The sequence below is a fragment of the Nycticebus coucang genome, chromosome 15, assembly GCF_027406575.1.
Source record: "Nycticebus coucang isolate mNycCou1 chromosome 15, mNycCou1.pri, whole genome shotgun sequence".
Classification (NCBI taxonomy): Eukaryota; Metazoa; Chordata; class Mammalia; order Primates; family Lorisidae; genus Nycticebus; species Nycticebus coucang.
This window is the reverse complement of record NC_069794.1, coordinates 34,803,141-34,828,994: the sequence shown is the minus strand read 5'-3', so window position 1 is coordinate 34,828,994 and position 25,854 is coordinate 34,803,141. Positions and strand designations below refer to the sequence as shown.

Below are 25,854 nucleotides of genomic sequence, written 5' to 3'. Positions count from 1 at the left end.
ACAAGTAGAGAAAAAGTAACCAAAAATTGAGATAATAAGAAAATGAGAAATACACAAACTGAGGACTGAGATACAAAGTATCAATAGCACCAGATTCAGGTACAATGCAGATGTCAGTTTATCAGACCAGGCTCAAGTGAAAAGGTGGAAAACATGCACTAACAGATGGAGCATATCAGCAGAATTGGAAGCTGTAAGAAAGAATCAAATAGAAATGCTAGTAATAAAAAATTTGGTACCAGAGTTAACAAATGCCATTAGTAGATTCACCAGTAGATGCCACGAAGTTGAGAAAAGAATCAGTGAACCTGAGGATAATTCACTAGAAATTACCCAAACTTACCCACAGAAAGAAAAATAATGAAGGAAAAAAACCCCAAAACAACATCCAACTGGTGTGGGGGTAATTTCAAATGCTCTAATACTTAAAAGTGCAATCCCAGAAAGAAAAAAATAGAAGTGGTAGGAATAGGATCAGGGTAGATAGAAATGAAAAATATATTTTTGAGTTAATAGGCAACTGTTTTCCAGAAATAATTAAACCATAGATAGCTTCAGGAATCTCAGAGGCACTAGGTAGAATAAATATCCCTACCCTCCAAAAAGCACAAACACACAACAGATAATCAAGAGAAGTAAAATTTAAGCTACTAAAAAACAAAGTTAAATAGGAAATGGTCAAGGCAGCCAGAGGGAAAAAGACACAGGAGATATATAGGAACAAAGTTAAGAGTTACAGTCAACAGACTTCTTATCCAAAATTATGTAAGCCTGAAGACAACGGAGTGGTAGTTTTCAAGTGTTAAGAGGTCAATAGAACAAAATATTTTTCAAAAATGAAGAAAAAAATTAAAACTTTGAGGCAAACAAAAACTGAGAGAATTCATTACCAACTTACCTCCTTTACAAGAAACCTAAAGGAATTTCTCCATGTTGAAGCAGTCCAATGCCAGACAGGAACTTGGATATACACAAAGAATTAGGAGTGCTGGAAATGGAACAAATGAAGGTAAATATAAAATGAATTTTATTATTTTGTGTTTCTCTAAAAGATCATTGACTGTCTAATAAAACAGCAACCATGTGCTTTAAATTTATAGCATATATAAAAGTAAAATTTATGATAGTGCAAAAAGAAATTGTGATAATAGTGCTTTGAGGTTCTTATACAACATATGAAATACTATAATGTTATTTGAAAGTGCATTGTGATTAAAGATATTATAAATCCTAAGGCAGTTACTGAAAAACTTAGAAAGTATAAACAAAAAGTCCATGGTACAGATAGAATCATAAAAGTATCCCAAGAAACGAGGAACAAATGAGCAGATGGAAAAAAATAGAACTGGCAGTATAGTAAATTTTAGTACAATCAGGTCAAAAATTACACGAAATTAATGAAATGTAAGTGGTCTAATTGTAAACACAAATTGGAAGAAAGATTATCAGTTTGCTAAAAATGTGAGTTAGAAAGGAAGAAATAAAATTGTTTCTCTTAGCAGAGAGCTTTACTTTTTACACAGAAAATATTTTATTACAAAAATGGGGAAAGGATAGTATTTAAAATGAAATAAAAGACAAAAGACTGTTGGAAATGTTCCAAGTTAAAGGATCCTAAGGAAACATGACAATTAAATAGCTGCTGTAGTTAGATCCTGGGGAGAAATGTGATAAAGTTGATGACTAGATCACCTAAACAAAATAAGATGAGAGTTTAAAGAAAAGCATTTTATCAGTATACAATTTTGAGGGTGATTGATAATTGCACCGATGGTAATGTAACAGGCTTCCTTAGTCATAGGAAATACTGAAGTATTTAGAGATAGTAGGGCCACGAAGTATGTAACTTACTCTCAAATGAAAAACAATCATGTAGAGAGAGGAAGAGAATGTAAGTAGAGATGGTAAAGCAAGCGTAGGTAGATTATCATAGACAAATTTGGATATTCTCTGTACTATTTTTGTTTTTGTAACTCCTCGTAAATTTGAAAATATTCACCCCTCCCCCCAAAAAAAGTTTTCAGAAAGAGTCTTCAAAAATGGCAGAAGAAGAGGGCCATTACACTTGAAATTAGAAAACACGTTTCTCAGATGTGCTTGATAGTAAGCAGCCTGAGGGATGAGGTGTGAAGTATGTTTTCCTCCATGGCAAAGAGCAGGTTTGCTTACTGCTTGCTGTAAAACAATGCTTTCCCCAAGTTCAGTGTTTCTCCCTTGTAATGCAGCCTGCTGTGCGTGCGGCCATCTATCCTGGTCCTGTCTGTTGTACTCATATGAATTGGTACAAACGTACTGATAATCGTGCTCCTTACTGTGCTATGAGTAATGAAATTCTTTTTCTCTGTCCTAGGAGTCTCATGTCTTTTGCTAACACCATGAAAAAGTAGCTGGCTGACTGTTAAACTGAAAGAGTAAAAGCAAATCCCACACCTCATGCTCTAGTCTTCTGAACATGTCCTCTTTGTTTCTATTTCCATTTTTCTCACATTGAATTCTTTGACAGAAATGCCTTTCCATTTCACCTGTTACCCCTCATACATTCACTATACAACTACCTTAGTAATTTTTGCCTCCCCAGATTCTTAGAACAAATTTTTTTTCTGCTCTTCATTAGAGCTCTCTCCTTTCTTCCTTTACTCCATTTCTTTCTCTTTCATTTCTTCTGTGTTCTCTTATTCTCTCCTTCCCTCTCTTTCTCTTATTTGAATGTAATCAGACTGAATGCAACAAACTTATTACACTGTGACAGCAGGCTCTATTATATATGCCGTTGCGCCCACATAGAGCCAAGCATAGGATTCATTTATGCATTTCTGATTGATTTCTTATTATGAGCACTTTGAAAGCCCCATCAAAATTCTAACTTTATTTTAGGTTTGTGTATTGTTTACATTGATTGAATGTACTAGGTAGGATTATAGAATTTTCAAGAGTTGAAAAGAATTTTAGTGATCATTCAGAGTAAAACTCCTCATATTCTTAAAGAATATAGGTCATTGTTAGTGAAATCTATTATAACTAAGCAAGTAATTGCATCACTGTTCTTTTTATTTTTTCTCACCATGGTTCTAGTAATTATAGTTTTATCATATTCTTTTTTTTTTGTTATACTCTTTTAAATTAAATTTTTTATTTTATGTACTGGTGTTATTAATTGAAGATCATGATTATAAAGTCATTTGGATTACCAGTAAGTTAGTTACTTTACCCATATGTATTTTATGGAACACTCTGGGCCAGGTTCAGCATTTGTGGCACAGTAGTGTTCAAAAAGATGGTCCGGAATATCTAACCTTATGAGAGTTATTCCTCTGCTTGTTAGGGTCTGACCTAATAAGTTAGCATTAACACCTTTGTTTTGGCTACTTAAGCTGTGTAGCACAGTGAGTAAGATCATTGGGCTCTAGAAGCTCATTACTTGAGTTTGAGTCCCAGTTTGCCACTTGCTGGCAGCGTGATCTTGGTTGTGTTACTTAAACCAATCCATTCGTGCTCTGATTCCTCATTTGTAAAACAGTAGTAGTTGTGTCTATCTTATGGGTTACTGTGAGATTAAAAGAATTGATGTATGTAAAGTGCTGAAATAGTACCTGGCATAAAATAAGTAATACATACTTTAATGTTATTGTTTACTAAAAGATGACTAATAGGCCATGATATTTTTTATTAACTTCTTAGCCTAATTAGAAAGATTGTTTATTTAGGTCATTAGCTTCAGAGGAGCTAATTTCACTCTTCTGTGTGTATTTTTAAGTTCTTTTTCCTAATTGAAGCTTTTCCCTAATGTAAGGAATTCTTTTTTACCAAGGCCAATCACCCTATGGTTTTCTTCTGCTCGTTCTTCTTTGTGTGTTTTGTACATATTCCATGGTTTGTGTGTGCATGTTACTTTTTAAAAATAATTTGATGTAACTATTCCACTTCAGTGGCTTTTAAGTAAATATTCAGCTCTATGAGTCTGTGCTATGCAAATGAGGATATGTAAGTATTTCAGATGTGTACTTAGGGAATCTATGGCATATAACCTGATACTTGGTTATATATTTCCATTTTACCTACTTTTAACCAATATTCTTCCATGATCCTGTGCTAAATTATGATTATTAAAAGTACTAGACCATATGAATACAAGTATGACCATACGTTGCTTTTAAGAATAAATGATCACTCAGTAACGTGGTCTAAGTAAAATATTCTCTTTTTTAATTATGTAGTCCTCCTCGCCATCCTCATCACAGCCTCATTCTAGCCACTGCAGAACGAAGGCCTCATCATTGTGTCACCATGCATCCCTGCCCTGGGTCAAACGTAACCATGTAGGCCCTGCAAAAGCTACCAGTCCATCTCTCCGTCTTCGTCGCTGGCGACCCTTCTTACGCCTACCATCTTTGGGTCTCCATTCTGTTGTAAGTGTAGTCAATCTTCCATCTCTTCTTCCAGTGATGAGGGCAGTCCTTTTTTTTTTTTCTCCCCCCTAAACATCTTCAGTCTTCAGAGTGCTTTCTCTTGGTTCACTCAACCATTAGCTTTTTCTCCCCCAGTAAGATTGCAACATACCTCTATGTTTCGCAGTCTAGCTTGACTTTCACCAGCGCCTTGGTGAACATCCATCTTAACACTCCATCTCCTGCCAACATGAGGGCGCCTGCCTTTGATGAGTACGGATCAACATTATTCATGATAATGTTTAAGTTCCTGTTGTTACAGTGAATTTGTTTTCGCTTACCCTTCAGCTTTCTGATTTCATTTAGTTGACTTAGGTCAACAAATATTATGTACCTTCTGAGTTCCTTGCCATCTATTACTTTATTTTTCTCTCTTTTTTTTTTTTTTTCATGTTTCTGAGCATGACTTTAGTCTCTTGGCGTGCTCTGGGATCACTTTACTTATTCTAGCCTCAATCTAAATCCTTCATGGTGTAGGGTGTTTCATCTAAGCTATTTCATTCCCTGAGGTGGCTCAGGTACTTGGTTTTATCTTGATCTGATCTTCCCTCCCTATTCAGTTTCTAAAAATCTTTTCCAAGTAGGTGGTGAAGATTTTCTCCTGGTGTATTGATGTAGGACTCCCACAAATGTTATGATTTCTCTTTTGTAGGGTAATATTATCTACAAACTATTAATGTACATTTGTTCTTATAATCTTGCTAATTATCTTAAATGTTGAGGTTGATAGAATTCTAATAATTCTCATAACTGAAATTGCAAAATTAAGCAACCAGAGCTCTTGTCTTTCTAAAGTTTTGAACTATTAAGGGCAATATTTAGCAGAACTTACCTAAAGGTGCAGTATTTAAGAGCTTTGGTGTATACAATACCTGGACAAGAAACTTTTCTTTATATAATTAATCATGACTTTTGAAGCCAGGGGAGTGTGATTACATATACAATTATTGTTTAAAAACAATTAAAGTCAGTTTTCCTTCCCCTTATTTCTCCTTCTAGAGCTGTACTTAAACTATGAAGTAGAGTCTTTCCTTAAACATTTGGTTCTACAAATTATCAGTGTGGTCACAAGTAGCCTTCTAATTGTGCTGAATATTAACAAAGGTGTCTTTCTCTCTATATTTTGTTGTTTTTATTGGATCACAACATTCATTTGTCATTTTCTTCATTCATTTGATATGAATTGCTTCCCTGCTGTGTCACACAGTTTGGCACAATGAGAGATGCAAGGTGAATTGGATGACCAGAGTAAAATCCTTAAGCTTATAAATTCTGACTCGGGCACAATTGATTCAATTCTAAATATGAATAATTTTACTTATACTAAAAAATATTCTAAATATACATGAGCATGTCATAAAATTTGGCATTTCAGGTTTCATATGTTTTTATAAAATGTTGCTCTCTGTTTCATGTTAATTCTATTGCTTCGTACCTTTAAGTATTTCATAGCGTAGTGGTGAAGAATATGGATTCTAGAACTGGATGGCTGAGGTTGGAATCCAGACTCCACCACTACCTAGCTATGAATTAATGAATTTCATTTAAGCATGGTACTTAAGATCTCTGTGTCTCAGCTTTCTTGAGAATAAGGTGAATATAATCATATTACCTACTTCATATTACCTACTCTACTGGGTTTATAAATACTTTGACTATCCCTTATCTGAAATGCTTGAGACCAGAAGTGTTTTGGATTTTGGATTTTTACAGATCTGGGAATATTTGCATTATACTTACTGGTTGAGTATCCCAACCCCCAAACTCTGAAATCTGAAATGCTCCAGTGACTTTTCCTTTAAGCATTATGTTAGTGCTCAAGAAGTTTTGGATTTGGGAGCATTTCAGATTTAGATTTTTAGATTTGGGATGCTGAACCTGTATGATGTTTAATTGTTTAGTGCATGTAAAACACTTAGAACGGTGTCTGGTATATATATATATTAAGTGCCATATAGTTACACATTAAATTTAATGTGTATTTTTATAGTGTGAAACTTATATTTAGTATTAATTTCTCGCTAATTGATTTGTTATATTTTAATTCTTTCAGATAACTAAGAAGTGTTATATTCTAAATTAGGGAATTAAAAAGTATGCATATATTTAAATGTAGGCAAAAATATTCAATCTTTAGCCTCTGTTTTCCGCCTTTTATATAGTTATTTGTTCGTTTTCTTGAAACAAAAGACTTGCTGGAATTTGCTTTTTATTTATTCTTCTTTTAGTGGGAATAATTTTTAAGTAATTGGATAATTACAGATTTTAGATTCTCAGACTAATGAAAGTTGAATAAAGCTCATACCAGGCACTGAGGTTTTGTGGAAGGCTGAAAAAATTTTGAGCTTTACTTATCTTTTATAATAGTTTGATAATAGTTTACTTAACATCTTCAGTTTTGTATTTTTTTCTTTTTTTTTTCGCAGTTTTTGGCCAGGGCTGGGTTTGAACCTGCCACCTCCGGCATATGGGGCCGGCGCCCTACTCCTTTGAGCCACAGGCGCCGCCCCAGAGTTTTGTATTTTTAGTATGCATTTTTAGGTAAAAGCTGTGATGATGCATGATTTCAGGTCACTAGATTTGGTAATTGGTAGCATTGTGATAATGTAGTATTATTATCGTAACACTTTATAAGATTTATATAGCACTTAACAAAGTACTTGCATATATCTCATTTAAACCTCAAAATGAATTAAAACTCAAGGCTTACATGTTCAGTTCTGTGACTCCAGTTATATGTCTACAGGGTTGTATTTACTAGCAAAATGAGAAAAAAATAGAAGCCATAAGATACAAACTTCTTAAGAAGAAACGGTATTAAAATCATTACTAACTCAAAAGATTTAAAATACTTGGTATCCTATTTTAAAATTGTCTTACAATGGTAAAACAATACCCTTTCCTAGTTGAATAAAAACTTCTTTATAGCATATTTTTGTTATAGAACTGAATTTGCAAGTTAGAATTGTCTAGGGTTAGCCTTGAAAAATTGGATTCTCCTGGTCATTGATAAAATTGGATTGAGTTATCACTTATATTTTTTGATTTTCTGAGCAGGAAAATAAGAGAACTCATTATCACTTAAGAACTCATATCTTTAAGTATTTGAAGTAATATGTTCAAGAGGGATTAGACTTTACAAGATAGGGAAAATACTAGGAGATTTGTTAATATATCTGCCTTAGTATGGGGGATAACCAACAGAATTGTCTAACAATGGAATGGACGGACTCAAAACCTTGTGGAGATTCCCTGCCTTTGGAGGGGCTACCACTAGATGGGACTGTGGTAGAAAGGGGGTCTAGTATTAGAGCAATCGTAAAACTAAATAACCTTGACTTGTACCAATTGTAGGATTCTGTCTGTAGTTCTAGATTGAATTCAGAAGAGCTAGTTGGTCAGAACAATTTATATTGAATTTCTTCTGTTCATAATTTGAGGGAAATAGTATCTGAAGAATTAGATTAGATGAGTTACTTTATCTGTAAACTTTTTAAAAAAATTCTATAAATCCGAGATAGTAATGCTTACTTTGTACCTTTCAATATCTGTATCAGGAAACTTCATATTACAACTACTTGAAAATACATAATTACTTGAAGGTGAAAAGAGTATAATTTTTTTTTTTTTTTTTTTTTTTTGTAGAGACAGAGTCTCACTTTATGGCCCTCGGTAGAGTGCCGTGGCCTCACACAGCTCACAGCAACCTCCAACTCATGGGCCCAAGTGATTGTCTTGCCCCAGCCTCCCAAGCAGCTGGGACCACAGGCGCCCGCCACAATGCCCGGCTAGAAAAGAGTATAATTTTTTCAGTTAAAATGCTATCTGTGGGTGGCGCCTGTGGCTCCAGGAGTTTTTAAGGCGCCGGTCCCATATGCTGGAGGTGGTGGGTTCAAACTCAGCCCCGGCCAAAAAAAAAAAAAAATGCTATCTGTGTTATTGAAAGGATATTAAGTAATCTGTAATATAATTTGATATATGCCTCTTGAAAATTTTTGCCTCTAAAATTTGCATTCTACATGTATTTAAATGGTGATTATGTTTTATTTCAAGCCATTTAGATTTGATTTATGGCTAACATATGTTAGTGTGATATACAGTTTCTGCATATCCTATAGAATGATAATTAATGCAATGGCCTTGCATAAATTATTTGATTGAGAAGTGTAGATATTGCTTATGCAGATTGAACTTGGTAAACTAAGAGAGCCTAGATCTAGTTTTAATTTCAAATTATTAAGAGTCAAAACAAGAGAAAAATTATAGGCTACATGGGTGGCACCTGTGGCTCAAAGGAATAGGGCACCGGCCCCATATATCGGAGGTGGTGGGTTCAAACCTAGCCCTGGCCAAAAAAAAAAAAAAAATTATTGGCTACAATTCATTGTACTTTAAATTTGTTCTTACTCTGCTTCTCCACTTTCAATTTTCTAGGATATATTCCTATATCTATTATTTTTTAAGCTTTCAAAATCTAGAATAAGTAAAGGTGCTTATTTTACTCTAAGGCTGTTTACCTTGAATTGTTCAAAACACAAGATTAAGTTCAGGTTTTTTTTTTTTTTTTTTTTTTGTAGAGACAGAGTTTCACTTTATTGCCCTGGGTAGAGTGCCATGGCGTCACACAGGTCACAGCAACCTCCAACTCCTGGGCTTAAGTGATTCTCCTGCCTCAGCCTCCTGAGTAGCTGGGACTACAGGCGCCCACCGCAACACCCGCTATATTTTTGTTGCAGTTTGGCTGGGGCTGGGTTTGAACCCCCCACCCTTGGTATATAGGGCCGGCGTCCTGCTTGCTGAGCCACAGGCGCCGCCCTAAGTTCAGGTTATTAAAGGAAAAACTTTCTTGAAGTCTTAAAATTTAACTTGAAAGTTTAAAAAAAAAACTCTGTTTATACATTTTAAAGCTGTTGCAACTTATTTCAAAATTTTAAAACTATACAAATTGTGTGGGCGGCACCTGTGGTTCAAAGGAGTAGGGTGCTGGCCCCATAGGCCGGAGGGGGTGGGTTTAAACCCAGCCCTGGCCAAAAACTGCAAAAAAAAAAAAAAAAAACATACAAATTGTGCATTAATTCCATTCAGTAAGTATGCATTGTATATATATATACACACACACACACATATAAAACATATATATATTGTATCAGGCATTGTGCCAAACACTGGGGCTTCCAAAGTGAGCAAGACTTTTGGTCTTTAATAAGTTGAAATTAAGAAAGATGTGCTTTTAGTCAGTGTTTTCCTTGTTGGTGGATGTGCAAATTGTCACAAACATAGACATGGTCACTCTTTGTCCACCATATCAAAGATAAAGCCTTAAATTAGATTAGATAAATGTTCTCTTATGTCATTTGATGTTATTTGTGTTTATATTTACTTGATTGATTTCTTTGACTACTAATGCATATAATATGTACTTTTCCCTCCTATTCTAGGCACCAAGTATAGATGAAAAAGTAGATCTTCACTTTATTGCATTAGTTCATGTAGATGGGCATCTCTATGAATTAGGTAAGAACTATTTTAATTTATCTTGGGGTGAGAAATGGTAAATGGAAAAGTCTTTTCTTCTGATAAATCACAGTGCTATTACTATTCATTGTGTTTACTTAAATAATTGATTGCCCTATACAACTGAGTTAACATAATGACAGTTTTTCTTAAAAAAAAAAAAAAATCTTTTTTTTTTTTTTGAGACAGAGTCTCAAGCTGTTTTCCTGGTGTCACATCTTATAGCAACCTCAAACTCTTGGGCGTAAGTGATTCTCTTGCCTCAGCCTCCCAAGTAGCTGGGACTATGGGTGCCCACCACTACGCCCAGCTATGTTTTTTGTTGCAGTTGTCATTGTTGGTTAGCTGGCCTAGGCCCGGTTTGAACCCACCAATTTGGTGTATGTGGCTGGTGCTGTAACCACTGTGCTACCGGCGCTGAGACCCTTTCAAAATTTCTTTTTTTTTTTTTTTTAGACACAGAGTCTCACTTTATGGCCCTTGGTAGAGTGCCGTGGCATCACACAGCTCACAGCAACCTCCAGCTCCTGGGCTTAAGCGATTCTCTTGCCTCAGCCTCCCGAGTAACTGGGACTATAGGTGCCCGCCATAGCACCTGGCTATTTTTTTGTTGCAGTTTGGCCGAGGCTGGGTTTGAACCCGCCACCCTCGGCATATGGGGCCGGCGCCCTACTCACTGAGCCACAGGCGCCGCCCAACCCTTTTAAAATTTCTTAATGGAAAAAAATTTTTTTTAATGTTCAGGCAATTTATAGTTCAAGAATGTTTGCATAGCACCTATGCATTTTGGCAAAGCAGGAAAGTAAAATTATTATAGGAAACTTCTGAAAATTATTCTGGCTATCTTTACTAACTTATTGAGTTAGTTATCAATATCTGGATGAACTGCCTTTAGTTTTTAAACAACAATGACAACTACAACCAAAAAGAAAGAGAGAAAGAAATGGGATTCCACTATTGCCTAGGCTGCTCTTCAAATTCATGGCCTCTAGTGACCCTCCTTGGCCTTCCAAAAGTGCTAGGATTGCAGGCATGAGCCACCCCACCCAGCCTATACCTGCACTTCAAAAATAATTTTATCTATAGGTGGATTATTTCAGGGCATGTTGAAGGAGAAGATCTGAATAATTTTAACTGATTTTTTTAGACAGAAGAAACTTGTTATAATTTTTCATAATTGGCATCCATTACTAATTATAAGTCCTTTTATCTTTTTCTCTGAGAATATTTCTGGTTTTAAAAGGTAAAATAAGCAAAGAAGAAAAGGGAAGTTCTTTTTAGTAATTCCACATACCATGATTTTGGGTCTCTTATTGCTTATTTATTGTCTGTATTTGAGCTTGATACATTCATTTTCCTTAAATTATTTAAAGGCAGAAGGGTTCTTAAAGAACTCAGGTTGTAACTGTAAATGTGATCCATAAAGCTTTGGTTGCTTTTCTGTTTGGAATATAGCAATAGAATTATGTATTTTTTAAAAAAAGAAATGGCTCTGGACAGGCACAGTGGCTCACTCATGTAATCCCAACACTCTGGGAGTCCAAGGCGGGTGGATTGTTTGAGCTCACAGGTTCGAAACCAGCCTGAGCAAGAGCCAGACCCCATCTCTAAAAATAGCTGGGTGTTACGGTGCACACCTATAGTCTCAGTGACTCGGGAGGCTGAAGCAAGAAGATCACTTGAGCCCAAGAGTTTGAGGTTGCTCTGAGCTGTGATGCCATGGTACTCTATTGAGGGTGACAAAGTGAGACTGTGTCTCAAAAAAAAAAAAAAAAGTAATGGCTCTGTTAGGGAGTCCAAGGAAAAGAAAGAACGTAGTATTTATAGAAGTGTACAACCCTGATGATGGTCTATGATAGTAGAGTGATTTGAGTAGGAATCAAACTTAAAAGAATCCAGTGTTATGGGATTATATAACAGACTTGCAGAACAGTTTGGAAGGTATACTTTCCTAATTCAGTTTATAGAATCTGCAGAAATATAACAGTGATTGGGGATTTCAAATGGCCGACATTTCTAGAAGCAGAGTTTCTACTCTGAATTGTGAATAATAAAGGATAACTGGTGGAAGAGGAAGTAAAGAAAATGCTGAGACTCACCGGGCACATTCTGTTGACTTCAAGGGAAGTAGATTTGGAAAAGACGAGAAAAAAGTTAAATATGATCTACAACCTACAACTATAAAAGTGATGATGACTTTAAGAATGAGAGACTTATAACATCCAAAAGATATTTACACAAAAGAAAAACTTCTGACAATCCTAATGGGAAGGAAAGAGTTGTTTTCAAAACTCAGTTTGGCTGGTGAGCTGTCTGAACTCACAAGCTAAAAGGCCCCTTAGAAGGGAGGGGATTTATCAAGGGTAAGCTCCATATGAAGAATGATGCTCTTCTGGAATATGCCAAGACAAACAAAAGGATTTTAAAATTGGTTTGAAGTATAAGAATTTCAGAAAAGAAAGGTCTTATATAGTTTAGGTACTCTTTGTGAAGATGATTAATATGACTGATAAGGATTTAGATGCCTATTGTGATTGGATTCTTTTCCTTGAGGCCTCATGTTGTTCCTGGTTTTTATAGACAGGAAGAATGAGTTTTAAAATAGTTGTATTGACTCCTTAGGGATAAATTAGAACATTGGGGCTTCGGAGTGAATTTAGAATTGACTGAACAATCAGATTGAAAAATTGATAATTCATGAATTGTTTTCCTGAAGTAACAGGAATACTTTAAAACATTTAAAAAATTATTTTGAGGCCAGTTTAAATTTTCATAGAAGTTACAGAAATAGTATAGAGAGCTCCCATATGCCCTTCCCCAGATTACCTAAATTTAGCTAATATTTCTGAACTGTTTGAAAGTAGTGCCCCATTATCCTTTAATACTTCTTTGTGTGTCTCCTCAAAACAAGTGGACTCTTTCCTACACAGTTACAATGTGACTATCAATGAGGAAGTTAACGTTGACATAGTACTACCGTCTGTTCTACAGACCTCATTACTATTCACTAATATTTTTGTGATTATTACAGTAATGCCCTCTAGGTTCAGGGACCAATCTGGGCTCCATGTGTGTTGAGTTTAATTGTTGTGTTTTATCTGGAACAGTACCTCAGTCTTTACTTGTCTTTCATATCTTTGACATTTATTTTTAAGAGTACAGAGCAGTTGTTTTGAGATTTGATGCCTGATATTTCTTCATGACTTACACATCTTGGGCAGGAGTACCACAGAGTGATGCTGTGTTCTCAGTGCATCATAGCAGGAGGCACATGATGTTACTTTGTCTGATTGCTGGTGATGTTGCTCCACATCTGTGCGGTTTCTCCACTGTAAAGTTCTTTTCAGTGGAAAATGGTATTTAGAACCAAGAACTGGGTGCTAAATGTACTCATTGCTATTAAGGCATCCTTGCTTCTAGGCCCTCTCAGAGGTCAGAGCTAGGAAATATTTTTGTCTATTTATTTATTTATATATATATATCTCAGACAGACACACATGTGAATATGGATATATGTATGTATACACACATAGGATTATATCTATTTCTCTGTCTTTATATACTAAAAGCATTCATCAACACTTCTAATCTAACACCATAGATTTATTCTAGCATCCTTCTGTATATTTGTGACTCCCTTTTCTGAAAGTAAGAAATAAGGCTCCCATTATCCATCCTGTGTTTTCTGGTTTACCCATTCTCCCTGTGTATAAACAAATTCTTGGCTACACTGACTGAAGCTCAGTCCTCTACACATTGCTCCCCAGCCCCACCTGGCACACGAGTCTTGGTCTGGCCCACAGAAAGCAATAGTATGTTCTAAAGTGTATAGCTACCTTCTTTCTAGTATTTCACAAAGTCCAGCTGCTCACTTTTTCCTCAGCTCACTGAGATTATGGTTCTCTGTTTGGGTTTCCTTCCCTTTTCTGCACTGGGGTCTAGTAAATGTTTTCCATGAGAAAGCTGGCATTATTGTATGCCTCACCCATAGTTTTGGGCAACCCGTTCCCCAGTGTCTAAAGCCAGATGTCTGATGCATTTTGTCTAGGGTTTTTGTTGTTTCCAGTGGGAGGCCTAGTCTAGTACCAGTTATTAAATCATGGCTGGAGATGGAAGTTGCTTTAGTATTAACTTCCCCAAATGAAAGATGAGGATATAGCTCTCTTTTGCTGTCATCTTTCCTTACTCCTCCCTCTCAATCATAAAATACATATTTTTCCCTTTCTGTATTATCCCAATGTATTAATATTTATCTTATTCTGACCACAAAAATATTATTCTCAGCTGTAGTAATACTAATGCACTTTTCCTTTTAACTTTTTTATTTCTCCAGAGTTAATAATTGTTTTGGTTTGCTTTTTTGGTTTGTTTAATATGTTTTATACTTAACATTATGACTTAGGCTATTATTCTATTGGTCTAAATCTCCTTTTGATACTTTAGGACATTGGATATTCTTTCATCTTCCTGGAGATCTCACTCCATGCCTCCCTGTTTGCTCCAGGCTGGGCAGGTTGTGCTCTGGGCCTTGTACACATTTGTCATTGTGGGCTATCTCGTTATTATCTGTCATGATGAGGATTCCCTTTGGCTCACTCCTCTGTGGATGCTCTTGTTCTTCTGTACCATGTCCCCTCCATTCTTCGTTTACTCATTTTTTAGTACTTTCTCTGGTAGTTTCCTGAAAGGGAAGGTGGTAGGGAGGTAAATATTTTTAAACCTTAAGGTATGAACCTGCATAGCTTGGGAGATGCTAAAGTTCTCGATTGGAGAAGAATTTTCTTTCAAAATATTGATGGCATTGTTGTGTTGTATTTTAGCTTACTTGAGTTGCTGTTGAATCTTAAGTTATTATGATTCCTAGTCCTTTATATCTGACCTATTCCTTCCCCAAAACCCTGCAAACTTTTAGGATCTTGTCTTTATCCAAACCGATCTGACATTTTATGATGATAGGACTTTGCTGGGGTCTGTTTTTGTCAATAATTTTGGGTTTCGTTGGGTCCTTTTAATCTAGAAACTCATGTTTCAGTATGGGAAATTTTCTTTCTTTGGCTTTCTCTTCTGTTGTCCTTTAATCTCACTTTTTGGAACTCCTGTGTTGGAATCAATCCTCCCTCCCTGCCTCCCTTCCTTTTTTTGAGACAGTCTCACTATGTCACCCTCAGTAGAGTGCTCTGGTGTCACAGCTCACAGCAATCTCAAACTCTTGGGGTTAAGCAATTCTCTTGCCTCAGCCTCCCAAATACCTGGGACTACAGGCGCCTGCCACAATGCCTGGCTTTTTTGTTGTTGTTGTAGCTGGCCCCGGCTGGGTTTGAACCCACCAGCCTCACTGTATGTGGCTGGAGCCCTGCTCACTGAGCTATGGGCACTGTTCTTTTCTTTCTTATTTTTCATTACTCTGTTTCTTGTTCTGGTCTCTGGGATTTTTCCTTAACTATATATTCAAACCCATTTCAAATTTCTAAATTCTGTTATCATTTTTGATTTTTAAAAGTTCTTCTGTCTCTGATTTTTATGTCATTTGAAAATATAGCATTCTTCCCTTCTTTTATATATGTAGCATTTTCTCATTTTATAGATAGTAATATTAAAAGCGTGGCTTCATTTTATTGCACTTTATAGATACTTTTTTACAAATTGAAGGCTTTGAGCAAGCCTATTGGCACCATTTTTTCATCATTATGTGCTGGCTTTTTGTCCTTGTGTCACATTTTTTTTATGTGATTTCATTTTTGTTAAATCTGTTATGTGATCCGTGATCAGTGATCTTTAATGTTACTACTGTAATTATTTGGGGGTGCCACAACTTGCACCAACTAGGTAACATGGCAGGCTTACTCAGCAAATGTTGTGTGTATTCTGACTGTTCCACCAACCAGCCATTCCCCCATCTCTGTCCCTCTCCTCAGGTCTCCCTACTTCCTGAGACACAGAAATAAGGAAATTATACCAGCTAATAACCCTACAATGGCCTCTATGCATTCAAGTGAAAGTAAGAGTTACATGTCTCTCACTTTAAATCAAAAACTAGAAATGATTAAGCTTAGTAAGGAAAGGATGTTGAAAGCCAAGACAGGCTGAAAGCAAGGCCTGAGGCACAAAATAGTAAGGCAGGTTGTAAATGCAAAGGAAAGTTCTTGAAGGAAATTAAAAATGCTACTCTAGTGAACACACAAATGATAAGAAGGCAAAACAGACATGGAGAAAGTTTGATGGACTACAAAGAAAATCAAACCAGCCACATTCTCTTAAGTCAAAGCCTAGTCCATAGCAAGGCTCTTTTCAATTTTATGAAGCCTAAGAAAGGTGAGAAAGCTGCAGAAAAAAATTGGACCCTGGCAGAGGTTGGTACATGAGGTTTAAGAAAAGAAGCTATTTCTGTAACATGAAAGTGAAGGTGAAGCAGCAAGTGCTAATGGAGAAGCTGCCACAAGTTATCCAGAAGATAGCTGATGAAGGTGGTTACACTAATTAAGAGATTTGCAATGTAGAGAAAATAGCCTTCTATTGGAAGGAGATGCCATCTAGGACTTTCACACCTAGAGAGAGGAGAAAACTCGATGCCCGGCTTCAGAGCTTCAAAGGACAGACGATTATTCTCTTGTTAGGGATCAATGTAGTGGTGACTTTCAGTTGAAGGTAGTGCTCAATTGCCATTCTGAAAATCCAAGGACCTGTGGTCTATAAATGTTATAAGGAAACCTGGATAATAGCACATCAGTTTACAACATGTTTTACTGAATAATTTAAGCTCACTGCTGAGACCTACTGTTCAGAAACAAAGATCCCTTTGAAAATATTACTGATTATTGACAATATATCTAGTCACTCAGGAGCTCTGGTAAAGGTGTACAGTACAAGGAGGCTAATGTTTTCATGCCTGCTAACACAGCATCCATTCTGTAGCCCATGAGTCAAGGAATAATTTCAACTCTCAAGTCTTATTATTTAAGAAATACATTTCATAAGGCTGATGCATCTAGGCATGGTAAATTGAAAACCTTCTGGTTCACCATTTTAAATGCCATTGAGAACAGTTGTGATTCATGGGAGGATGTCAAAATATCAGCAGTAACAGGAGTTTGGAAGACATTAATTCCAACATTCATGGAAGACTCTAAAGGGTTCAAGACTTCAGTAAAGGAAATAACTTAAGACTGTAGTGGAAATAGCAAGAGAACTATAATTAGAAGTGGAGCCTGAAGATGTGACTGAATTGCTGTAATCTCATGATGAAACTGTAATGGATGAGGAATTGCTTCTTATGGATGAGGAAAAAAAGCGGTTCGTTGAGATGGAATCTGCTTTTGGTGAAGATGCTGAGAATATTGTTGAAAGGACAACAGAAGATTTAGAATATTCCATAATCTTAGTTGATAAAGCAGTGGTAGAGTCTGAGAGGATTGGTTCCAATATTGGAAGAAGTCTGCTGCTCCTTATATGCTATCAAATAACATCACATGCTGCAGAGAAATCTTTTGTGAAAGGAAAAGTTGATTGAGGGACCAAATTCTTAGTTGACTTATTTTAAGCCCAACCTTCCGCAACCATCATCCTGATCAGTCAGTAGCCATCTATGTCTAGGCAACACTCTCCACCAGCAGAAAGATCACAACTTGCTGAAGACTCTGATGATTGTTTGCATTAAAGTATTTTAAAGTTAAGGTATCTACATAGTTTTTAGACATGATGCTATTGCACACCTAGTAGGCTATAGTATAGTATAAATATAACTTTTATATACATTGGGAAACCAAAAAAATTATGCGTCACTTAAGTGTGATATTTGCCTGATTGTTGTGGTCTGGAAGAAAAACCTGCATTATCCATGAGGTACATTTTTTTTTTTAACAAGTTTTCATTTTTGGTATCGTCTGTTTTTAAGCTCCAGCCTTCATTTCATTGGTTATCCTTGGATATTTGATGATAGTTGATACTTGGCTATCTATACCAAAAAGTATCAATATCTTCTTGTGATGTGTTGTTTGCCACAACTCTTGTCTCTTGTACAGCTCTGTTGCCTACAGCTTTCTCTGGGGTCTTGTGATCAGACTATGCAAAAGGCAAGATCTGAGTGAATTGATTAGTCACTACCAAAGAGCTGGGGCACTGTCTTTCTTCCTGTCCTGTCTATAAATAGTATAGCCCATTTGGATGAAGATTGCTGGGTCAGGTGACCCACGTCCATGGTGTAGTTTTTCCTGCCCCTTTTAGAAGGGGCCTGTGTGACAGTCTTTGAACCTCACAGATTTTTCTCCAGGACATGCATTTACTTAAATTACACCCAAAGTTGTGGGAAATGGCAGTTTTGTGGTAGTGGTAGTTAGAACAATAGCAACTTTTAGATTTTATTGTTTTAGATAACATTTTTTTGTAAAGGACCGGATAGTAAGTATTTTAGGTTATGTGGGCTACACACTGTCTCTATCATATATTCTTCTTTTTTAAAAAAATAACTTTTTAGAAACATAAAAATATTCCTAGTTTAAAGGAGGTATAAAAATAGGCTGAGGGCTAGGTCTGGCCCATGGTATGTAAACTGTGATTAGCCAACTTCAAGATTAGAATAACAGTAAAAAACATAATCTTTACTTTAAACTGCTATTATAACAAGATACTATACAATTTCATTTTGTTTATTATTTTTACATATCAAGATCTATGTTAATAATCTTAGTCTATAATAATGTTTAAAATTAAACAGAAGCTGTGTATAGAGGAAAGTCACTCATTCAAGTTTATTAGCTCACTAGTCTGAAGAATAATACCAAGAAATAAATGATAGAAATCAAGAAAAAAATATATATGTAAATTTATAATTTGGCTAAGGAAGGAAAACCTACATTGTTTATTCACTCTACTGCTTTTATGTAAAAATTTAAAAATACAAAATAGGGCAGCACACAAGAATCTTTTAAATGTGGAATAAATAGGTTATTGAGGAATGAGCATTTGCCACAAAAGCATATTTTGAAGAGATTTTTATGATTATTGCAAAATATACATTATAATTTAGAAAGATAATATAAGTTTATAGAAATATGATTAAATATTCCTGTGTAATACTTAGTTATAAGAAAGATTTCTTTTAAGGTTTTTATACATTTTAGAAATTAAGTCCCAGGCATTATAATTTAGAGATATGTTTCCTTAGCATTCTGAATGTTTATTTTAGTGTTAGTCTAAAAACAAAGATCAAAATTCTAATGATATAATCTATAGACGTTCATACCATTTTATGTGGAGACATTTCTATGTGTAAGTTTTTCATGATTACTTTAAAGATAATACTTACTAATCCAAGTCTATTACTGTTATGCATGGCTTAGAAACCATGGGATTATTGACAGGGCTGTGTCCTATGCATTGAACTTGATGTAGTGCCATTTGTAAGACATCTGGAACTACAGAATGGGATACTAAATATCAGTTAACTTTGGGCTGGCATGAGTTTATATAATTCTGGACTTTTTCATTATTTTGTAATATTAAAAAAGTACTAGTTTATTTAAGGTGATTATCAATTGGTTAATTATTTTGGTGGTCAGTAAAATAATCCTAGGCTATTTGTATTACTGCTCAGTATCACTGCATTAGTAGTGCACAGTTAGGGGTAGCATTGCATAGGCCATGACAGTATGGCTCCTTTCATTAGTATAAACATGTCAGTAGTCTTAGGATTGTCCTATTTAAAGTGAAAAGGGAAGCGTTTTACATTTCTAAGGATAAAAGCTGGATTCATAACTTTTTAAAAATTCTTATTGATTTTATATAACTCTTTTGTATATTCCTTTCAGGAAATTAAAGCCAATATTTATTTGTAGTAAATTCTGTTCATGAAAATAATTTAGGTTTTCAAATATGAAAGCAAAATTCTGATAGCTTTTAATATTAAAAAATATTCATAGATAGGACATTTAAAATGTTTGTTTTAGAATATAATATTTAAAATATCTCATAACTTTTCTTGCCCGCTGTGGGAGGATGAAAATGGAAGTTGAAAGTATATTATCCTATAAAATCAGCTAAGCATTCAACTGTTTGTCTATTTTCTACAGATGGGCGGAAACCATTTCCTATTAACCATGGTGAAACTAGTGATGAAACTTTATTAGAGGTAACAGTAAAACTTGTTGGCCAACTTTAAGTGTTACTAATGTTCTTGTCACCTCTAAAACAACTCTAAAGGTCACGTTCATACCATTTTCTCTGTATTTGGGTGTTTCTTTATCCTTGCTTTCTTTAGAAAGTTGAAAAAGAAAAATTTGAATTAATGTTAAAAATCTGCAAGAACAACAACAGCAACAAAAAAGAGGTTTCTGGAACTCTTTCTGTGAACAAGTGTCAAATTTGGAAAAGATGAGAATAATATTGAAAGACTTGGCCATTTTATCCCATATTTCATTTAATCCAAGTTACCATTAATTGCATCTTGAAACTGATTTAAGAGACTGTAAAATAAGAACAAGTTATGTAACTTAAAATCATGAAACCTGTAATTTTCAGGTTAAAAGTAGCTTAAAAGCATTTTAAGAACGCTTACCATAACTTGTACTTTTGTGCTAATCAAATTAGCACAAAACTGTTAGCACTAACTGTTCAGTATTCTAGTGTTTTTTATTTTTCATTTGGAAAAAGAAGTTTGCTATATAAAATTAGTATCAATTAGAAAAATGTTAAATGTTTATTTGTCATCTGTAAGTAAAACACATGTTTATAAACAGAAAAATTATCCTTTTTTTTCTCCATAGGATGCCATAGAAGTCTGCAAGAAGTTTATGGAACGCGACCCTGATGAATTAAGATTTAACGCGATTGCTCTTTCTGCAGCGTAGCTTGTCAATAATGGAAACACCAAATACTGTATTCTTTTCAACAGAATTTAAATTTCTGCTGCCATACACTAACTCGAATTTTGATATTTTCATTAACTTGAGTGATTAAACTTTATGTGAATTAAACTTCGACTTAACTCGTGTTTTGTATTACTTAAGACCTGAGTAAAGCTTCAGTTCTTTCCTCTCTTTCTTGGGAAAGATTTATCTTGTTTGATAACTAGCAATAGCTTTCTTATTCTCTTTTGATTTTAAGGGAAATCTTACTTTGGGACATCAGGAACAATTTCTATCTACATAGACTAAATGGATATGTTAACATATTTATTTAGAAATATGAGCTGGACACAGTTCTGGGTTCAGGAGTTAAAGCACTGAACACTGTTGATAAATTCATCAGTAATAGAGCTTGTGTTCTTGTGAGAAGTAAATAAAGAATACGTAAAGAAGATACATATGAATGACAGATGTGATGCTGTGTAGAGAATTAAAGTAAGGTTTGTGTTAGGGAGTGACTGAGATTTTGTTGTCAAGGAAGGCTTCCGTGAGGAGGTCACTTTGAAGTTGAGATCTGAATGGCAGAAAGCAGCCAGTTATAAAAGGTGGGGAAGAGCAGAGAAAATACGTCATGTGGAGTCCCTAAGGCAGGAACATCTCACTGTGTCGCAGGACCAGGAAGAAAGTTCCTGTGACCAGGGCATAGAAAGTGATGGGGAAGGTAGCAAGAAACATGAGCAGAGAAGGAGGGTGTTAGCGGTACAGGAAAAGGCATTTAGGGCGGTGGCCCCATATGCCAGAAGTGGTGGGTTCAAACCCAGCCCTGGCCAAAAACTGCAAAAAAGAAAAAAAAAAAAGGAAAAGGCATTTAGATTCATTGAAAGTGTGTTGGTGAGCCACTAAAAAGTTTTAAGCAGGACAGGGACCTGATTTGATTTGTAATTTTAAAAGATCACTCTGAAGACTCTGTGGATAATATATCGAAGTGGGGAACACGAATAGAGGCAGGGAAACTTGTGAGGAGTGCCCTGTGGTAGTTCAGTGAGAGATGGTGATGGCTAGGTGGTAGCAATTTAGATGGAGATACATGAGGGAATTTTGGCAATGCTTTGAAGAAGGAAGGGCTTTAGTCAAGTCTTAAAGAATAGATGGAAAGGTGGAAGGGCATGTATACAGGTAGGTCAAAACACGGTTGATGTGATGGCAGTGTTCTGTATCTTTTGGGAGAGTGGTGATTACTTGGTTGTATGTATTTGTCAAAACCCATTGAATTGTACAGTTAAAATCTGTACTTTACCGTGGATACACGTTTCTTAACAAATCCAGGACTGGGTTTAAATAAATATATATAGTAAGTAGTATAAAGGCCAGGTTGGTTGAGAATGAAATTCTGGAGTGATAAACGAGTACAGATGTTTGTTTATACATGATTCACTGAATTAATGTAGACTTGCGAGGCAGTAACTTGGGAGAAGTGTTTTTTTTTTTTTTTTTTTTTAGAAAGAATCATATGCAGTGACTTGCAGAATGAATACTTGTTACTCAAAGTCTAGTGTCAGTAGTATTACCTGGGAGTTTATTAGAAAAAGTGGCTGGGCACGGTGGCTCACACTTATAATCCTAGCCACTCTGGGAGGCCGAGGTGGGTGGATTGCTTGAACTCACAGGATGGAGACCAGCCTGAGCAAGAGCGAGACCCTGCCTCTAAAGATAGCCAGGCGTTGTGGTGGGTTGTCTGTAGCTCCAGCTACTTGGGAGTCAGAGGCAAGAGGATTGCTTGAGCCCAAGAGTGTGAGGTAGCTATGAGCTATGACGCCACGGTACTCTACCGAGGGCAACAAAGTGAGACTCCTGTCTCAAAGACAAAAAAAAAAAGGGAAATGGAAAAAGTTTGGACCCCACCCCCAGAACCTGCAGTTTTAAACAAGATCCCTGGGTGATTCATGTGTATCAAGTTCAGGAAGCACAAGATTGCTAAATAATAAATAGCCTATCACAAGGGAAATTACTTTGTAAGATATTTAAATTTATTATGGTGAAGAGGGCCTAGGTAAAGTGATGGCAATAGGGATGAAGAAATAGTCTGAAACAGTTCAGTAGACGTAACCGTATGCAGATGATGCTTTCGTCATGCCAGCGTTAACAACCAGTGTGTTTTATTCATGTTACATTGTTTGCATTTTGTACCCAAATCTATATTGCATATTATCTTCCTAAGCAGTCTTCTGTCTGTTGCCTTGCTGGATTTCTCCTACTTAACTAATTTCTTTTTTAAGGTTTTTTAGAGGCAGAGTCTCACTCCGTCACCCAAGCTGGAGTACAGTGGCACAATCATGGCTCACTGCAGCCTTGAGCACCTGGGCTCAAGGGATCCTCCCATGTCAGCCTCCCAAGGCACTGGGATTAAAGGTGCCACCACACCTGGCTGATTTTTCTTATTTTTTGTAGAGATGGGGTCTCATTAGTTGCCTAGGCTAGTCTTGAACTCCTGGCCTCAAGTGATCCTCCTGCCTTGGCCTACCACAGTGCTAGGATTGTAAGTATGAGCCATTGCATTTGGCCTGTAATTTCTTAATAGATCCTAAATCAATGGCACATTGCCTGGATTTTACATAGTTTCTCAAAGTTTGCTATGAGAAACACTAACTTTGCAGACATTAATGGGGCAAGAAGGATTATGAAGTCAAGTTTCTTAAAAATGGGTTAAAAAACAATTTTTAAAAAAGTTACCAGCATGTTTGGTAGTGAGGGGGGGCAATTGCAGAATGCCTCATAACTTTTTTTTAGAAAAATGATTCTATAGCCTGGTGTGGTGGTATCCACTATGGTTCCAGCCACTTGAAAGGCTAAGTGGGAGGATGGTTTGAGAGCTCTAGTTCTAGTTTGTCTTAGGCAACATGGTGAGATCTGGTCTTTAAAAAAAAAAAAAAAGGATTATTCTATGTATTATGAATAACATTTTCCAAACATTTCAAGGATCAACACTTAGGACTAGCATTCTTTGGCACACATTTTAGGGTGATAATCTCCTTGTGGAACATAGGAACGTACAGCTTGGAAAATTTTTCTTGGTTTTCTCTTCTTAGGTTTGTGTCTAGACTTTTAGTCCTTCCTCAGCTCTATTCCCTACTGTACGCTTAAGGTTTTGTACTTGTAGATGAGATTAATGGTTTACTTTGTATGAAAACTCAGAGACACTAAGGTTGATCAAGTTGTGGGTCATTTCTGTATACTGCTGTTAATGACCATGATAGATTTGGGAGACATAGAACATAGAACTAAAATGAGAACCAAAACTAAATGTTTTTGCTCAGTGGACTTTGGGAATTGACTAAACATCATCTTTTGCCAAGTATAGTGGTTTGTTTTAACGCATTGAAATAGAGGCCCTTTTGTGAATTTCGTAACATTTTACTCTAATGTCTATGTTCATTTATGACTGAAACAGAAGTTATCTATATTCTGTGGCAAATCAAGCTTTAAGATGTCTCAAATGAAACACCTCTTTAATTTCTTATGAAAATATTAAATCGGATTCAAATTTATTTTTATTCCATCTCTGATTTGTATACAGTGCTTATTAGGTAAGCTTTATCACTTCGCTGTGTATAACATACAACCTGCTTAATTGACGAAAATAATGTAGTTTAAAAGGCATTTTTAGCCACTAATGTTTGTCTACTACTGTAGCTTTTAAAAGAAGCATCTATAGGCTTATGGCTTAACTTATCAGTGCTTAACTTATCACCTCTGTAAGAATTGCAGAGGTGTATTTCCATCACTTAAAAAAAAGCTTTCCTATTTATGGAAATTTATTTCTTTTAGGTAAATCTCATTAATATGTGTGTGTATATATATATATGGATACTCATGTGCACATATGTGTATATATGTGCATTATATATATATGTACATAGATTCACACATACTCATGTTGAAAAGGCAAATAACTTTGGTCTAATTTCTGTGTTTATTAAAATTCTTGATTGAAGTTAATACTACTTTGAAAATTATGTAATCACTATTCATTATATAAGGTTTTTACAGCTAATACAAGAGGGTTTTGTGACTCCCTCAAAGTACATAAACTATTGTGATGTAGAAGGTGCAGCATCACGAAGGACATTTATTTCATGCCAGTGGTTCCAATGGATCAGACCAATCTACCATGCCTTATTTTCATGCATATTCTCACTTGTTTTGCTTTTGAATAAAAGTTATTCAAAATCTTTCTCCTGATTTTTTTTTTTTTGTATAGGATAGTGGTTCTGAACCAGTCACTTCCCCCTACTTACTGGGGTGGGGGAGTCTTCAGTGTGACATTACCTTAGTCTACCACTAGATGTTACACAGGAGGTTGTAATGACAATAAAGGCTGTATATTATGAAGACTTCTTTAGTGTCTAGGGGCAGTGGAGGATATATGACCTATACTGAAAGCTATTTTCAAAAATTTTAAATCCAAAATGGCCTATAAATATATGATGTAGCTCTTGTCATCTTACAAAGTAAATAGGAATGGAAATTGAATTATTTAAAATAAGAATTCAAGTAGTCAAGAATAATGGTGAGTGATAATGAACATTTTAATTACCTGGTTCAAAACTGTGCTCTTTTATCAACATGTAAACATAGATGGTATTAAAATAAGTTACGTTTAAGAGTGTTTCCTTAAGAGCTAAAGCATGAGAGTGTTATGGTCCTGCACCTGCATTTGTCACCTGTTTTGTGACTACAAACGAAAACCAATTGCTTGAGGTTTTATTTGTATCTTTAACTTGAAGCACATGCAAAGGTTGTAAATTAGACTGTTCTTTAAAAATGCAGGAGGACCTGTCTGATGAAAAGTTGCATTGCTTACTGAGAGGTAACCTATGATGGAAGATGAAAATAAAAATATATCCAAATTCTCCTTTAAGGCTAAGCAGAGAAAACAATTTTTCAAGGGGAGTATTTTTATTTTCCCTGAACACAAAGTATTTGAAGCCAGAAGCCACTAGCTTCTATGACGTTTTGCCATGGTGTAAACAGTTAACAGGAATGTTAACTGTGCATTT

The 25,854-nt window shown here is 35.6% G+C and overlaps 1 protein-coding gene across 1 annotated transcript in view; it reads left to right on the top strand.

Moving 5' to 3' along the window:
* UCHL3 (ubiquitin C-terminal hydrolase L3) overlaps positions 1-20,926 on the top strand; it is a 66,132-nt gene extending 45,206 nt beyond the window's left edge. The window contains exons 7-9 of the mRNA XM_053564154.1: positions 9,884-9,959; positions 20,024-20,082; positions 20,717-20,926. Of these exons, the coding sequence (XP_053420129.1) occupies positions 9,884-9,959; positions 20,024-20,082; positions 20,717-20,800 (219 nt within the window). The 3' untranslated portion in view covers positions 20,801-20,926. The remainder of the gene's footprint in view (positions 1-9,883; positions 9,960-20,023; positions 20,083-20,716) is intronic.
* Positions 20,927-25,854: the final 4,928 nt, after the last annotated feature.